Consider the following 19,022-nt stretch of genomic DNA (forward strand, 5'->3'; position numbering starts at 1 on the left):
CTGTTTTTGGGGAGTTTCCCCCATCCTTCTCTGCAGAGCCTCTCAAGCTCTGTCAGGTTGGATGGGAAGCAATGCTGCACAGCTATTTTCTGGTCTCTCCAGAGATGTTCGATCAGGTTTAAATCCACGCTCTGGCTGGGCAACTCAAGGACATTCAGAGACTTTTCCAGAACCCACTCTTGGGTTGTCTTGGCTGTGTGCTTAGGGTTGTTGTTCTGTTGGAAGGTGAACCTTTGCCCCAGTTTGAGGTCCTGAGCGCTCTGGGGCAGGTTTTCATCAAGGATCTCTCTGTACTATGCTCTGTTCATCTTTGCCTCGATCCCAACTAGTCTCCCAGTCCCTGCCGCTGAAAAACATCCCCACAGGATGATGCCGCCACCACCAGACTTCACCATAGGGATGGTGCCAGGTTTCCTCCAGATGTGACACTTGGCATTCAGGCCAAAGAGTTCAATCTTGGTTTCATCAGACCAGAGAATCTTGTTCCTCATGGTCTGAGAGTCTTTAGGTGCCTTTTGGCAAACTGCAAACAGGCTGTCATGTGCCTTTTACTGAGGAGTGGTTTCCATCTGGCCACTCTACCATAAAGGCCTGATTGATAGAGTGCTGCAGAGGTGGTTGTCCTCCCATCTCCACAGAGGAACTCTGGAGCTCTGTCAAAGTGACCATCTTGTTCTTGGTCACCTCCCTGACTAAGACCCTTCTCCCCAGTTTGCTCAGTTTGGCCAGCTTCAGGAAGAGTCTTGGTGGTTCCAAACTTCTTCCATTTAAGAATGATGGAGGCCACTGTATTCTTGGGGACCTTCAATACTGCAGACATTTTTTGGTACCCTTCCCCCAGATCTGTGCCTCGATATAATCCTGTCTTGGAGCTCTACGGACAATTCATTTGACCTCATGGCTTGGTTTTTGCTCTGACATGCACTGTCAACTGTGGGGCCTTATATAGACAGGTGTGTGCCTTTCCAAATCATGTACAATCAATTGAATTTACCACAGTCGGACTCTCAAACATCTCAAAGATGATCAATGCAAACAGGATGCACCTAAGCTCAATTTCGAGTCTTATAGCAAAGGGTCTGAATACTTATGTAAATAAGGCATCCGTTTTTATATTTAATACATTTGCAAAATGTGGAAAAAGTCAAGGGGCCTGAAAACTTTCCGAAGGCACTGTATGTCTTGTATGATGCTGCATAAGTGATATGCCAGGGAGATATATATACTGTAACTACTAAGAAAGTAATACTAAGTGTATGTTGTGTAGTAAGCTGTTAGTAGCCATGTGTCTCACTCTAAGAATTTAGTCGCTCTCCCCCTCAGAACTTAGCCTACTGTTCTGATTAGGTGGTACACATGTAGCCTGTTTTAGAGAAATGTCATCATCGAATATTATGAGTGCATTTTTTGCTTGCTTATGTGCCCCTATTATTTAGCCTACTATTCTGACTTGGTGTACAGGGAAAATACTGTAAGAATGGCCCATATTCTGAATTATGTCGCTCTCCATTTCAAAAGTGCTGAACGCATAGGAATATCTCAGCTCGTCTATCTCAGCTCGCTCATGTCTTAATCGAAATTACAGCTTGCCTCTTATCCGCACATCGTTCCCTTATGTCATAGTTTGTACATCTACATTGTTATATTGCTTATATAGGTCTATCTTATTCATAATTTTAGGCAATGTTAGAATAATGAATTTAATTGTTTTGCTTACTTTGTGTATTATAATTAGCTCATGTGCTTTCTCCACGAGGAGGGCATACGATATAAAGTTGTTGGGTCTGTAACCATGAGGGGATACTATACTGTATAATGTTGTTGGGTCTGTAACCATGAGGAGGGGATACTATATAATGTTGTTGGGTCTGTAACCATGAGGAGGGGATACTATATAATGTTGTTGGGTCTGTAACCATGAGGAGGGATACTATATAATGTTGTTGGGTCTGTAACCATGAGGAGGGATACTATATAATGTTGTTGGGTCTGTAACCATGAGGAGGGATACTATATAATGTTGTTGGGTCTGTAACCATGAGGAGGGATACTATATAATGTTGTTGGGTCTGTAACCATGAGGAGGGGATACTATATCATGTTGTTGGGTCTGTAACCATGAGGAGGGATACTATATAATGTTGTTGGGTCTGTAACCATGAGGAGGGGATACTATATAATGATGTTGGGTCTGTAACCATGAGGAGGGGATACTATATAATGATGTTGGGTCTGTAACCATAAGGAGGGATACTATATAATGATGTTGGGTCTGTAACCATGAGGAGGGGATACTATATAATGATGTTGGGTCTGTAACCATGAGGAGGGGATACTATATAATGTTGTTGGGTCTGTAACCATGAGGAGGGGATACTATAAAATGTTGTTGGGTCTGTAACCATGAGGAGGGATACTATATCATGTTGTTGGGTCTGTAACCATGAGGAGGGGATACTATATAATGTTGTTGGGTCTGTAACCATGTTTGCCAGTGACAGTCTCTTCCCATTCAAATATTTCTGTTCCACAAAAAGTTCACTAATAGACGCATGTAATTCCAGTAGATATTGCAACGGTTGTTTTGTTTGCGCAATCTGTGTGTCGGTATATTGTCTATAAAAGTGGATCCTAGTGATTGTCTTTTCCTTCCTTTTTAGACTACATAATAAAATAATAAAAATGGTCAGCTAACTGCTGAGTCCGCGTCTCTCTCTCTTTCATTCTGTGTGGTATCTAAAAGAAGAGTAAAGTTACATTTACTGAACATAAATATAAGAATGTTGGTGTATGGTTCAAAAGTCAAAAAGTAATGTCGACATTCGTTATTATTGAAGGAGAATGGGTTCTTATCGAGTTACACAAATCCACAAGGAGTCAGTAGAAAGCCTATTTATTTAAAGCTGCAATATGTACATAGAAATGGGAGTTATAGATCTGTCATTCTCATTGAAACCAAGTCTAAGAAGCGGTCTTTCTATTCTTCCAGTTCTTAAGTTTTCATTTTTGTATTTTTTACTTTCGGTTTAGTACATCAGCTTCAAACCACTGAAAATATAATATTCTGGAATATGGAAAAGATATTGCACAGCAGTTTATATGGTACAACGATTCTCTAAACTATACTTGCTAAAATTCAAATAGATCACCTAATTTCAGTTTATTTGACAAAACAAGCAACCAGGAAATGGCAGAGAGACTTCTGCATAGTGCATCTTTCAGCAAGTCAGCCATATCAGTGGCTGAATGAAGTGTTTCGCTGCCAGATAAGGCTCTTCTGATAGCCAGGTGTAGCGGTGGTAAGGATTCACCCCATGGTGCTGAAAAGAAAGCTCTGTGGTTGGGACAGCTTTATGGAGGCCCTAACAGTTTGTGGGCACCATTTGTCAACGTTATAGTGCATTTAATGTATTGTTTAGTGTTGTGTAGTGGCGTCGCTGGCATGCATCTAAAAAAAAAAATGTTGGTTGAATTTGCCCCACCAAGATTTACATGCTAAAATCTCCACTGGATTGATGTGAAGGACTCTTTTAAGAGAATAAAATGTTCTAAGTTAATAAGAAAGCTAAATGACAACCGCTATGCTTGATTCATCTACATTAAAACTGTTTCCACATTGTACCTGAAAAGAACCCCCCCGTCTCACACAAACTCACACTCATATTTCACATTACATACCAATACACACTCGTATTTCACATTACATACCAATACACACACTCATATTTCACATTACATACCAATACACACAAACACACGCCAACATCCCCTAGTGTGTACAAATGTCTCCCTCTCCATCCTGCGGACACTTTAGTGGAATGAATAGGTGGGGAGAGACAGGTTAAACTGAATTACCGGCAGAGAGGATATTCACTAATAGAGCCGGTGACAAGCCGTTGACTAATACAACGATGATAAATAACCTGATACTGTGACTAGAGGAGGCAGGGACACACGGTCACCCTGGCAACCTTTCAGCAGTGATGTCATTGAGCCCAAAGATTGCCATGGACACAGAGTAAACGATTTATGGTTGTGTCTTCCGAAAGATGTTGACTTTAATATTGGAGGCTGCTTAGTACAGTACAACCTCTTTCTATCAACCACAACCAGCGTACGGCTACAGATTACAAACGGTGCAAGAATTAATAAATCATTCCTAATTGAACGAATCAAAATGAGCTGATCAAATCAGGCTGAATTCAGAGATTGAATTAGCTTGTTGTAATATGATATGTGATATGTAACATAATTGGTCTCTGCATTCCCGATTTCTCAGTGATGGAACTTTGTGGCAGATTCATTGCCAGGTTGCCATGCTTAATGAAATTTGATTGATTATGCAAAGTCATGTGCATTAAACCCTCCCATCCTCTCCCTCTCTCTCTACAATGCACTCCAACAGCTACTCTCAGAGGACCGTTTGACACTGCGCTTAATTGAAACCCGAATTAAAACCTGTGCTCAGCTTTGATTCAGCGTGCAAGCCAACCCCGGCATTTCAATTAAAACACATCCAAGGCTCCCATCACATCACGCAGCATATTACCAAGCAGCAGAGCGATATGCTATCGCTAGCGTTTCCTTGTGAGTTGCTTGTCTTATCTGAACGGTTAAGAGGAGAGAAGAAAAATACGAAGGATGGGAAATAAATCTCCATCAACAGCCCATCAAGGCGTGTTTAAGGGAGGATGAGTCCGTGTATCAGATCCCCCTGTTTTACCCAATGCTGAAGCTCTTCCTTCCTCTGTTTAATAACGACAGCGGCAGAGAAAAAGACTAAAGCAACGCTCTTCTTTGCGCTGGTAAGATAAGGAACTCTCCTTTAATTTAAAATAAACTGCCTTCATCAGGGAAGGAAGCTCCAGATAGCGCAGCAGGTTTATTAAAGGGGCCTGAAGCAGAAAATTGGTTTGCCGCAGCCAAAGCTGAACCGAATTGAACCAAATTGAAGGCGAGGTCTTAAATAAAAATATTAACTGAGCCGCTTAGGCCGCTTTGAGTGAAGCAGGCTGTGCGCATATGAGCAGTAATTTCGGAATTCAAAATCTGTAAGTAAATATAACGGAACAGAGATTAGGCCTTAATTACTGCAGATTTCAATTATTTTTAATCTCCTCCAGAGAACGCGCAGTGGAAAAACAAAGGCTGACTTCTGAAAGTCTGCCGAGCTTAGAGAGGCAAAAGGAGAAATGAAAGACTAGAAATCAAATGGAAAGAGGAAAAACAACTACAAAAGGTTCCATTAGCAAGCTTGCAATATGTATATTCAAATCAATAGAAATGCTAAGCAGCACAAACATAAACTCCAAAACGAGTTGCTGTGTTGAATGTGATTGGCTGAGGGCAGAGGTTGTGTGTGCTAGTTCTGTAACTCATAGCTGATCAGGTGCTATCAGAAGGAGTCAGAGGAGAGGCACCCATATCTCTACACTGCTGCTGCTGTTGTGGGCAACCAGCGCTCACTCAAATGTCAGAGAGAGTAGCTACTGCATCGCCTCGAGATAACTCTGCTCTGCCATCCTCAGCCAAGCCACAGCAGATTACTGCAAGAGCCAGATAAATACATGAATCACACTGGCTATACACTGTAAAGTCTCCAAATTGTATCTGCAGGGGAATTCACTGACATGTTTTGGGGATGGAGGGGCTGAAATTAACTAGATTAGAGGTGCGTTTCTTTAACCCTGGCTGTTGCTCGGCAGACAGATGAGGGTCCCGGCTCTGACAGCTTTTACATTTACTGAGCTGGTGAGGAGCGCAGCACAGCGCAGGTCTCCTCCCCTCCACTCTCCTCTCCTCCCCCAGCCAATCTCACCTGCAGGGCTGCGGAGTGGCGGACTCTTCTCCCTCCTCTCCTCCACACGATGCTCCCCCACTTAAGCCTGTCAGCCCTGGAGTTGCCCGAGGCAGAGCACTGAGAGCTCAGCTCAAACACAGGCAGGGATCTGACACCGCTGACAATTACTACTGCAGAGCACAATCACCAGATGGTGCCTCAAAGTATTGGCAAAGTAGTATGGGTTGCACTTCGATCACTTGGTCGCGTCGCTACCATTGTTATCAGCGTTCCACAGACGCCGCAGCCACATTGATGTCCAAAAGAAGAAGGGGGGCTAATGACTGACTGAGAGCTAATAACTGTTTTGCCCAGTGATGCAGTCTAGTCAGTAAACCTCGTGTCCAAATCGAGTCCAAAATCCCCTGTGCTGAAGTCCAAGTCCCAGTGCTCAAGTCTGAGTCACTGGGTCCATATTAACTCAACATAAAATGATTTAACCAGTCAGATATAGTGTAGCGGCAATCTCTTTTCATTTTCTTCTGTGCTACTAAATGTTTGCATATAGGCTACTAGTAATGTTATCAGGGCCACGTTCATTTGAAAAACGTTCTCGAACCTCCATGAATAGAGCTAACTATTCATGTAACAGAGCCAACATTATTCTTTATTCAACATGTCAGAGAGGCATGATTGTTCTACATAGAAATATACTATCTGAACGTTCCAAAAAGTTGTTAGCTATAGCTAGCTAATAAGGTAACATGACTGAACAAGATGTAGCCTAAAGAAATGGTTAACGGCTCGGTCTGCCTAGTAGCCTAGTTTTAGAATGGCTCGCGATATTCTTTATGAATGTAAAATGCAGCTCACTAATGCACGTTAGAAAGAGAAAGAAAGCGCAGCGCCGGTATTATGGCTCGTCTTTTGAACGGTAGCCTCATGGCTAGTCAAGCCGTTTTCTCTGAGGAAAAAAGGGAGACTTGGCTACATTGGCTACAGAACCTGGATATGAAATGCAGTGGGAAAAGTGGGAGGGTTGAGCGAGACTAAACATTTCAAAGAAGCCTACTTCTCTATATCCTAATCAAGGGAGAGAAAAACAGTTTGACTGTTGTTACTATTAAACTCAATGCTGCTATTGTTTAACATTTTGGAAAACAGCTTGTGTTTCTTAACTAGGCAAAGGGTAGCTAACTAGAAGGCTGGTGGTTACTGGTTAGCTAAGGTGAAGCAAGAGAGCCGCCTGAACGATGTGTATAATCGGAGGCGGAGCCTGTCTGCCCACACTCATCGCTTGCTCACCCGCAGCTCACCAGCTGATGTAGGCTGTGTTTGCTGGGTGTGGCACATCCTTCCCACTGCTGAACAGAACATCTGTGCTACTAATATTAATTGTGCTTATCACTGAAAAGCTCTCAATCTCTCCAAAAACTCTTGTCCAGTTAATTTAGTAGTCAGATTTTAGTCACAGAAAAAAATGTCTCGTCTCATTTTAGTCAACTGAAATTAAAAATCATTTTAGTTAAATTAGTTTTTTCTGGGTGTATTTAATTAGTTATAGTCTTGTCAATTGCCACTGAAAAATAGTTGTCACTATTTTTGTTGATGAAACACACACACACACACACACACACACACACACACACACACACACACACACACACACACACACACACACACACACACACACACACACACACACACACACACACAGTTGCTGTAAAGGATTGGTCAGGCTGTCTTTACAGTAGAGAGTAGTGCATGTCAAAATGGGGATCCTTATGACCTCTACAAAGTGGTCATCTTTTATGCATGACAATCTCAATTACAGCATAGTTGCTGTTAGCACCAGACAGCCGTATGATCATGAACAAAAGCTGTGGTACTGTATCATGGTAGAGATAGTAATATAGCAGCAAAGGGAAGGAGAGCAGGCCCAGGGCTGGTCCAGTTCTGTGCTCAGCCACTGAGGAGTGCCAGTTTGAAACTCCCTGGACAGCCGGTGTCTTCTATAATGAGGGCTTTTTCTCTGCGAGGCCATAACACCAGGAGCAAGAACAACAAGAGCAATGTCTGGCTGGAGCTAGCTAATTGGCCAGTTGTTAGCTGTAGCTAGCACGCTGTGTCTGACAGTACAGCCCTCTGACCAGTCTGATATCCTCTCTCTCTACTCTACTGGAGCTAGCACGCTGTGTCTGACAGTACAGCCCTCTGACCAGTCTGATATCCTCTCTCTCTACTCTACTGGAGCTAGCACGCTGTGTCTGACAGTACAGCCCCCTGACCAGTCTGATATCCTCTCTCTCTACTCTACTGTAGCTAGCACGCTGTGTCTGACAGTACAGCCCCCTGACCAGTCTGATATCCTCTCTCTCTACTCTACTGTAGCTAGCACGCTGTGTCTGACAGTACAGCCCTCTGACCAGTCTGATATCCTCTCTCTCTACTCTACTGGAGCTAGGCTACGGTAATGTCAATGTGTTACTACAGGGCATTCTGCTAATATCAATACCATAGAACAGCTAGTTTCTGCGTCGTGTTGTTTTCAATGAGTGGAGCTCCTCGGTAGCAATGTGTTCTGTTCACCTCAGACAGGTCTGCAGTGCCTTGGCATGTTGCCAAGATGATTAATGGTGCAGCCACCTCGACTGTTCCATCAAAGAAACACTCCTTTGTCTGGGAGGCTCAAAAGGTGTGCGTTACAGACGATGAAGAAGAAGTGTCACAATACAGCATTAACAGCAATGCTTCAAGACTGCTACAAACTACTGAGTGCCTTGACCACTACTTCCCTTGTAAACGTTTGCCGGGGCCACAATACAGCACATTATCTCTCTTCAATTGAAGATATCTGATAGGCAGAGCATCTGTCAGAGAGGTAGAGTGATGTAAGAGAGAAAACCGCTAGAAGACTATGGACACTAGAGATTGACTTAAAGCAGTTGAATCCCATCTTTACTTGGCCCTGTGCTCTGCTCTGTGTGCTAGAACGGGAGTTAAGTCGGGTAGCAGTGAGGGACAGAGACAGAGAGATTAGAAAGCAGCCTTGTCATGTTCCAGGAGAGTCAGGAGAGCTGCTGCCCAGATGAGGCGGCAGCGTGCACACAGGGACGACAAGCAGGGACAGGACGCTCCTGGCAAACCCTCTCCAAGTCTAGGGATTAAAAACTGAATTACAACATCACACAGTGAGTGCCATGCCGTGGAGGAGGCAGGCAGGTAGGAGCCAGGCAAACTGACACTGTCTGCTTAAGCTCTGGTAGTAGAACTCAGGAAAAGTATAACTTCTGCAAACCCAGCCCTTGCAGCCCTATTTTAACACCCTAACCTTAGACCCAGTCTTGCTGCATAACCCCTGACCACATCCTGGCTTCTATTCCACTGTAACCCTTCCCCAGGCCAACCGCAACCCACTGCCCTTGATCTTCTTACCCCAGTGTGCTCACTCAATCTTCTAGCCTTCACCTGGTAGGCCAAAATGGCAACAGAAGGCACTGGAGGCAGAGAAGAAACATCCATCTCACATCACACACATCTCGCTCTGATCGTATGGCCATCTGATAGGAGCGCGTGTAGCCATTTCTCCTGCCTGGGAGGAAGTCTCTTCAGACGGCAACACGCTAACGTGAGCTTAGCAGCTCAAATCCCTGATTAGAGGCCTGCATTAGTTAGCAACAAGGAGCTATGCTAGCACAGAACAGGCAGGGAGTACTGCAGTCCCTAACCAGCTGCCACCATTCTGACACACACTGCTTCATTTACACATGATGCAGAAGAGAGGAGCTGCCTTTCCCCAAGACTATAGGGGATTTGAACACATTTATCTCAGATTGTACTACTACTCTGCTCTACTTCTAACTTTTGGTCATGGTAATTAACTGGATTACTGATTCTACAGTATATCTACAGCACGACAATGAATTGACTGATGTGATACCCGTATAGGACTTTTGTCCCCAACTGCAGTTTGATTCATATCATAGTTCTGAATAAAAATGATGATTAGTTCTGTGCTCCCATATCTAGAGGGTCTCACCGCCTAAGTAGCACAGGATTCTGGTATACTTGATTCTACTGGGTTCTATATGAACACGTCTGGAAGGATGGACCAAATGAACAGTGTATTATAAAATAGATTGAAGCTCGTTACAATGGGATTGAAACACCAGATGTTCAATACTCACCATAACCATGCAAACTAAATGGAGCTTAACACTTCTTTAACATCAGGGCTTTCCAATAAAGCACATGGATTTACTATGAACATCTATAGTCATTAGGGTATCCCTGTAGTGTGCAGAATTGAGGTCAGTCTTTGGAAAACATGCATTAGTAAATGCATTAGCTAAGAAGGCAAGTGAACTGGTAGGCTATGTGATAAGGCTAATAGTGAAAGCTCACAATTTGACAGGAAATGGAAATAAATGCCTCCATATTCTGAAATAAAGTTAGAACTGCAGTGTCATTTGTCAGCAGTTTCCCCACCTTTCATTATAATTATTTAGCTGAAAAATACATTCTTAAATGCTGATTAATCAAACAGTAGCCAAATAAAGCTTATTCGATTTACAGGACTTTGCACAGGGGAGTGTTTGGGGAAGAAAAGATTGCTATCTGGGCAGGTGCTTTGCTCATGCATAAAGTACGGTTGAGGTTAATTTAATTGAATTTACACTGACATTTACTTTGGTGATAATGAGTAGGCAAAGTGTATAAGTGTGATGGGCTACTAGCCTAGCTCCATTGTCCAACAGTTGTATGGCACTACAAACAATCTGCATTCATTTCACGAGCGTCAGATCTGCTCAGGGGGAATGTTAGTCTGAGTCCACAGCCCAGGCACAGGTGAATACATTTTGTCATAGATACTGTATCTGTCATTCTCCACTTCTCTCAGCCATACCTACCTGTTACTGTTACCATGTCTTATCTATGATCATAACGAGAAAACATTCACAGCACCTTGCTATCCCTGGGCTGCTTCCATCTGAGAAAGACATTTCATTTTCTTGTGAATTAGAGGGAAAAATGCACCTCATCATGTGTATTGTTGGAGTCTAAGGGAGCCAACCCATCTCCATGGAAACCAAAAGCACAGCACTAGTTGGCTCTGGAAACCGATTTTATACAAGCTCTTCTACCATTCTGACAACGTCAATTACTGTGAATTGTAGTGGGAGACAAAACAGGGGAGCAACTAGTATACAATCACTGTATAATTTACAGCAAAGCAGAGATGAAAAAGCGCTCTACAGAGTACATGGATCCATCATAGAGCTTGTAGAATGCTTTCAAGTGTTATAGCTTGTGAATGACTGTCTGTGGTGTTGAGTTGGGGCCCATCTACATAGGGACTGTAGTTCCACAGGTACTGTAGAGTCTGGAGGTGAACATTACTACAGATGAACAGGCGGTTTTACTTACTTTACAAGAGCTTCGGATTTTGTGGCTTGGTCGTGGAACTGTTTCTCGGTTTGCTTGTATCGATCCAAATTCTGAAATATAAAAAATAAATCATGTTTATTTTTATATTTATTTAACCAGGTAAGCTGCGACATGGCCAAGATAAAGCATAGCAATTCAACACATACAACAACACAGAGTTACACATAGAATAAACAAAACATACAGTCAATAATACAGTAGAATAAAAATAAAAAATGAGGAAACGCAGAATTTAGTGTACAAGTTAGTGTACAATTCTACATGATGAAAGAAAATAACATGATCCCCTGATAAAATCTACAGTATGTACTGTACAGCAGTGACCAACTGAGCATTCACACCTGGCTGATTCTTTCAACAACCCTCCGGTCAGGTTAGCTGGTTAGTTGGAGAGATGTGGAGAAGCCATAAAATTGATGGCATAGATTTTTTTAATGATACAATCCAGCAATTATTAAAATGCTTGAATGCTAATAAAAATACTACTACAGCTATCATCAGGATCACCACCTCCGTTTCCCACAATCCCAAATCATTGCCTACGGTAACAGCATGTTCATTTAAGAACTGGATATTAAGCTGATGTTATTGCAGTTTAATGCCTTGCTAGAGTGTACAGAGGAACCTGTAAAGATGTTAAAACCTTAATGACCATCGTGGTGTAGTTAGTGAGTGTTCTGATCCCAGGTCACTACACCTCTGGCAGTCAGTCAGTCAGGCAGGCAGTCAGTCAAGCAGACTGAGGAAGGAGCAGTGGGCCTGGTCACTGACACACAGTCTCTTCATTAGGCTATAGAGACCATCCCAGAGACCATCATCACCCGCACAGTCCCCAGTAACAGCTCTAACTACTGCTGAAGAGACTCCACGCCCATAGCATACAATCAAAAAGGTCCAAAGCACAGTGCTGGTCTAATGCCTACATCCCTGCCTACATCCCTGTCATGAGAGACTACATGCCTCTGTACCGTAGGTTTTCAGTTCCATAATCACTGATGTGGCTGCCCAGGAAAGAGACAGCCATGGTGGAATCCCATTTCCATGTGTACCTTGACAGGCAGCACCTCAGTTTAATGAGGTAACGGCCGTGCCTCAGAATGCCATCCATAAACCCAGGCTAAACAGGATTCCCTTAATTATTTTTGATATTTCTCCTCTGACAGGGAGAGGGAGGGAAAGCTGGGGGTAATTGAAGTGAGTAGAGCAGGAATGTGGTGGGATCATTGCTTAACCCCAACCCTGAATCTCCATCAATTCACCAAGTTCCAGTGGGGTCAGTCTGTCATATTTCACACCATCTAATCCCTACACAAGTCATCTGAACCGGAGGAAGCCGACAGTGGAAACAGAGGAGCACCACTCATATGCATTCACACCTAATCCGATAACTATCAAAGACGACAAATTATCCTCCGTTTCCTTCCCCTCATCCTCTCCAGTCAGAGTGAAAGGAGGAAGGCGGAGTCGGACGAGGCCCACCGCTGCTCAGCCTCATCTCCCTCTGGCTGAACTGAGCTCTCTCTGAAGCCCCCATTAAGCGCTGCTACTTCTTAAATGTTAATGGCTTTAATGAGGCTGTGAAGAGGTTCTCATAACTAGCTCCAGTAGGAACTGCAGCGGGGACTGTTATTGTGTGAACACCAGTCCAGGAGATTATGATGCTTGCAATTACCAAAGAGCAGTGACCCACTGTGCTTCTCTGGAATAAGTATTCTGTAGCCACGTGGTGCATGCCTAAAATTATTAACCCATTTATGTGAGTGAAACTGCTGGAATATAGTCTGTGTGAGTGAGTGAGAGTGGAGCTCTTCATTCACATTTATCATGGGGGGCTTAGAGGCGTCTTTGGATGTCCCAAATATTTAACCAAAATAAACTGACAGCTGGGACTGGGTATATATAAAATGAGGTGAATGAAAATACCTGGATTCATTGAAAACTCGTTGATTAGGATGATAGGATGGTTTGGGAGCCCTGTTGAGAGACTATTACCATCTTGTGTCTGTTATTAAAACAGTAGAAAGTCTAAGCTCTATCCTACTGTATGTGCAGTAGGGGTATTATTGGTCCACAGGGAATGGCCCAGTGGCATTTAAACCCACCCCTTGTGAATACAACAAGGAGAAGATGACACTAAAGATGGGACTCTCTCTTGCATTCCTGAATACATTTGCACTAAGGCACCCGTTGCTGTGTGCAATGCTACCCGCATTAACCGGATTTGCCTGTGCAAATCCAGCAGCTGGCACCTGGTTCGTCTCGCTGGCTGGCAACCCCAGTCAGCCACACTCATCTTTCACCCTCCTTCACTCCCTCCTTCCACCCCCCAGTGCCATTTCCTGCTGCGCTAATCCAATCGATATCTTAATCTGTGCAGGGTGGCTCTGCCTTGGCGTCAATGTGGGCTAAGCGCTGTTTTACACACCTCCACCAGGAGCACTTATCCCCCAGGCAAACGATCCCACCGCTGACAACAACTGCCACGCTACTTTGACACGCTGTAAAAAGACCAGGCTTCCAGCCCACGCACACTCCTGTTTTAGCGATCATTTTGAGAAAACCCCCAAAAAAGTGAGGGCGAAGTGAATTCTGCAGTGAGATATTTAGACACCAGACGTATTAACCTCAACCTGCCTCTTGTGTTTGAGATGGATCCTCTCCTGCAGGCAATAAGGAGTCAAGGAGATCAGTAATGGATGTCCCAGTCACTCAGTGTCTGGTCTGTTCTTCTAGAGGTGTCTGGAGGTATCTGGAGGTATCTGTAGGACGTGTTAGTCCTCCAGAATCTCTGGTTTAGACAACACCTTCCATTTAACTCCTAGTAAATCCATGTAAGTTGGCTTCCACCTATAGTGCTGCTGAGTGACAGCACAATGAACTAACAAAATGTCTCTCTCGTTGTCTCTCTTTGTATGAGCTGCCTGTCTGAGCAAACTCAGATTTTGTATCGGGAGATGAGCTAGAACTTTTGTGCCCAACATTACAGAGCTGAAAGATCCAAAGAAAATCTAAATAAAAGCAAAACTACCGATGGGTCATTCTTACTCTAATGCTTTATAAAAGGGTAAATGTTAGGTAATGTTCCCATCCCAATGTTTAGGCTATCAACATCTCCAGATGGAACATACTGCGCTTAAAATATTGATACGGCTAATTTAGAGCTCATGTAACACATAAGCACATAACTTTGATGCTTTCATGTGAAAGTTCTTACATTTCCATAAGAAACCGGCAACACAGCAAAATATGGTTTTAATGCGAAGGCACCCTGTACAGTATTCTGATTAGAATGCTTCTCCCGTCCTCTATCGTTCTAACCGCTGCCCCTGCAGTTTAAGAGGCGAAGAGGTATTATACCCCCTGGAGCCTCTGACATGTGCCTATATCTGTATGGCATGCTGGGAAAATAATCCTTGCTAAAAAAATATTAAATTAAAATGCATTTGTCTCCCCTTAAGCTTTGAAGAAAATTAATTTGTGATTGGTTAGCTACTGCGGTCCTCGAGGCTAAAGGGGGCTAGCTGTCTGGCGGCCGGCTGCTCTGCTCTCTGTCCATTCAGGTAAACGCTGCTTCAGCTGGTCGGATGGGGGAGTCATGTAGATATTTCCAGAACGAGGCCCCTGCCGACAACGTGTCAACACGGCTGTCAGGATTTCAGGAGGATTATGATCTCATACCCACGTTCAAGTGCGTCAAAGTGCTTTGCAACTAGTGACAAGGAGGAGAGAGAGAGAAAGAGGGGGTACTGGGTGCGGGGCTGAGGAAGCCTTGGAACGCAGATATATGAAGCAAGGAGCGGTGCAGGAGAGGGATGTAGACAAGAGCAGCGGAGCCAGCAGAAGGCTTTAGCTGGATTAGTGAGAGCCTGTGCTAATTCAAACAGCAGTGGGACATTGCTGTTTACAACCAGTAGTTTTCACAGCTCTCTGACTTCCAGCATTCAGGAGAATTCACAGACGTGAGGCGATTACGTGTGGCATCTTCACAAACACACTCATAGAAAGCCTTTCTCACAGTTTCAGACCGTCAGAGTTGTAGCCTACCTATACAATGTAGACAGACTGCTCCAATGAATGGCTTCCATTGGCTGTAAAGGGAACTCAGGGTATGAAGTCTAGAATCCCTCTTTTTCTGATTCAGTCTGTCAGGCGGGGACTCACCCACCTCCCCCAAACAGAGTGACAGCAGTTTGAACAGACACGCCAACTTCACAGCATTATCTGCCTCCCTGGTCCGGTTCCATCATAACACAACCAAAGCCCAACAGCAAATACTGCGCATAACATTTCACTGCCAGTCACTGATCCCTTTGGCAAACGCCACGTTCTTATAATGAGGTAAATATAAATAGAGGCATCTGACACAGGGCCTAGACGACTCACTGCTATCATACACATGGTGGCTCAATGTGTTGCTCGGGTGAATAGAGGCTGGATATTAAATGTTTATTTATGATGATTGCATGGTAATTAATGATCAGTCTGTGCTAATCTACAACGCCTGCCTGCCTGTGGACCGAACCAATATTGGAGACTGTCACAAGACAGCTGCCCCCTGGTGCCCAAACAGGTACTTTGACAGTTTACAATGTGGTGGTCAAAGTCTGATTGCCAGGAAAGAATGGTAGTGGGGAAAGTGCTTGCTACATGACATGGAACCACATCTTTTTAAAGAAGACAGTGGTGTGGTAAATTAGCGATACAACAAACCATGAACAGCCTTTCTAGTGGTAATACTTCTCTCTCCAACCCTTGGTTTTCACATGACCATGCATGAAGATTGGAACGTATGATTTGACATGCTATCTAGTTCAAATAATGGATCCTAAGTGAACAAACACAAAAAGGCTATGAATACATTTTACAATAATAATCTAGCAGGGTGTAAAACATTTCTGATATAACTCCTTGTTCCTTGAGACTGCCACACAGTAACAGCAGTCGGCAGAAAAATAATGAAAAGCGTTGCCTTGCAGTGCTTTAAAATGCGGGCTAATCCACACAAGACAAACTATGATTGTCAGTGTGTGGCTGGGGGAGATTGCTGGCGACAACAAGGTGCTGCCATCAATGAAGCAATATAATAAGACACGCAGAGTAAATTACAGCGGTGCCAGAGTCGGCATGTCTTCTATAAGGGTACACACAGGTTGGTGAGGGCCACTTCCCACCCAAAACCAACAGATCACTCCCTTCATTTAAAAAAAGGACCTTATTCTAAATCAACCAGTCCACTTGACAATGATAGCAGAACGCACAAGAGGAGAACATTCCTTTGTCCTGTGTGTAAATGATGAGGGAGAGACGAGACATAGGGAAGAAGAAAACGGCTGTTCTTTCTGAAAAATTCAATCGCAAATCTTGGAGAATGGCCCTGACTTCATTAGCCAATAGCTCAATGGGCTTTAAGGCAGCTTCACTCAGACGCTTTCTGCTCCATCGCGTCTCACACTGCAAGGAAAGCCCATTCCATTTAACGTCTCCTCCTCACTCGTCGAAACGAAGATGGGGCCAATCAAGGCGTAGTAGTGTAGGCCAGCTGAACAAAGACACATCACTTTATGACCTCCAGTATGAAGCAGATGGACTTCATCTCGCCACCTCAGGGAGAAAATATTCATTATTATCTTTGTCGTTTGCAGCCATCTGAGCACTTCACTACCCTGTAATAGAACTCAGAGTCACTATTAAAAAGGCTATTTAAAATGTGTGAAAACAGTCAAGCCCAGACCAGTCCATCTGTGGCCAAGAGTAACAAAGCATTTGTCATAATAAATGTAGTATGAAAGCTGTCTCCACCATTACTACCAGGCTACATGTTTAAAATATCAACCCCTTGACTCCAACACTGCTTCCACTAACAGTAAATCACTGTTACGTTACCTTTCTCTAACTGTTGCTGTGGCTCTATGGGAGGCAATTGTTGCCCTATCAAATTCCTGACACAGTTCACAAGTTGCATCTTTCCCTGCCAGCAGCGCAAGACAAATAGCATGCTAACTCCCCAGGAGTCTCCCTACTGGTCCTACAGGACTGCCTCTGCTCTGCCTGAGATATTAAAGGTCCTCTCTGCCGGCGCCTGTTAGGGCTGCTGCTTAGCGCTTCACATCACGACTTTTATGTCTCGGAAATGTCAGGGAAAATGATGGGAAAGGTCTTAAAAGCCAGAAAAACACTACTTTTTTCCCCCCTCTAAGGGTAAATTGCTCTTGTTGACCATGTTAGTAAAGTGAAAGCATGGGACTACTGGGTGCATTTGTGATGCGGAGAAAGCTCATCACAACAGATGGGCTACATTTCACCCAACACATTCAGTGAAGAGGCTCACAGAGAATGTTCACGCTTTAACGGCTGGCTTCATAATTAAGTCAAGAAACAATCCCCATTTATATCTATTTTCATAATTACATTGATTTATGCTTGGGAAGAAATGGGAGCTTTATACTGTATGTCAGGGTCAGTGGTGTGTAGCATAGTATTACTGTGTGTTTCTCTTTATAAAATGGTCTCATACCCTCTTCTCCAGTTGTGCCAACTGCTCCTTGAAAAAGGCATCCAGTGCTTTCAGCTCTGCCTCCTTCTTCTCCAACTGTTTAGCCTGAAAGAGAGAAAGCGCACACACACTGTGGTCAGGTTGGGCAGGGAGTCACTAGTCAGACTACTCTGTACACGGCTGGACAGTCACTCACAATGCAAAGAGGACATTAAACCACTGAAAGGAGCCCAAAAACAAACAGAGTGAAAGAAAGCAAAGCATTGAAAATGATGATGAAGTACCATTCAGGAACACATCCAACCCCCATGACTACAAACAACTACAAACATGCAACTGACACGCAGACTGGAGTACTCCTCGTCCTCATCCATGACACCGTGCTCCTGCTTCGGTCTCTCTGGTTGTGGGCTGTGGTGAGTCCACTCCAGTGAGTTTACTGTGTAGTGGCCTGTAATAACTGTAGCCAGTGTTGCAACAACAACAAAAACGCTCAATAAATTCCTTGATTTTCTCCAAATTCCGGTTAGAGGATTCCCGGAATCAGGAGGGAATAAGCAGGATATCCGGAATCCCCCAACTACGACTTCTGGAAAACCAAAAAATGTATTGAATTTCGCTGTAGCAAATACCAAAGAGACAGTAGTGTCTGTGGGAGAGGTAGAAGAGCGAGAGAGATCAGTAGAAGTACAGCAGCCAGAGAAAGAGGAGGAAGTAAGTAGTGTATGGCTGTAGGACAGTTAGTTTAGTAGTATGTGAAGAGATTAAGAGCTGAGTGGAGAGGAGGGACAGAGAGCAACAGACGTCACTGAGGACAGCTGCTTTCCTTAAACTGTCTGGAGACAACTGAGGAGATGGCCATGGAGGACGGGTTCAGGTCACTGGGGCTCAGGCTGACGAGATACACATAGATGGACATACAGTGGGGAGAACAAGTATTTGATACACTGCCGATTTTGCAGGTTTTCCTACTTACAAAGCATGTAGAGGTCTGTAATTTTTATCATAGGTACACTTCAACTGTGAGAGACGGAATCTAAAACAAAAATCCAGAAAATCACATTGTATGATTTTTAAATAATTAATTTGCATTTTATTGCATGACATAAGTATTTGATCACCTACCAACCAGTAAGAATTCCGGCTCTCACAGACCTGTTAGTTTTTCTTTAAGAAGCCCTCCTGTTCTCCACTCATTACCTGTATTAACTGCACCTGTTTGAACTCGTTACCTGTATAAAAGACACCTGTCCACACACAATCAAACAGATTCCAACCTCTCCACAATGGCCAAGACCAGAG

At 43.7% G+C, this 19,022-nt stretch overlaps 1 protein-coding gene across 2 annotated transcripts in view; it reads right to left on the reverse strand.

The window, feature by feature from the left end:
- LOC139557412 (MICOS complex subunit mic25a-like) overlaps window positions 1–19,022 on the reverse strand; it is a 68,000-nt gene that overhangs the window by 25,194 nt on the left and 23,784 nt on the right. For both annotated transcript variants that reach the window (XM_071372184.1, XM_071372183.1), the window contains 2 exons: window positions 17,742–17,825; window positions 11,207–11,277 (listed from right to left, as the gene is read on the reverse strand). In XM_071372184.1, the coding sequence (XP_071228285.1) occupies window positions 11,207–11,277; window positions 17,742–17,825 (155 nt within the window). The remainder of the gene's footprint in view (window positions 1–11,206; window positions 11,278–17,741; window positions 17,826–19,022) is intronic.

The sequence above is a fragment of the Salvelinus alpinus genome, chromosome 28 (assembly GCF_045679555.1).
Source record: "Salvelinus alpinus chromosome 28, SLU_Salpinus.1, whole genome shotgun sequence".
Lineage (NCBI taxonomy): Eukaryota > Metazoa > Chordata > Actinopteri > Salmoniformes > Salmonidae > Salvelinus > Salvelinus alpinus.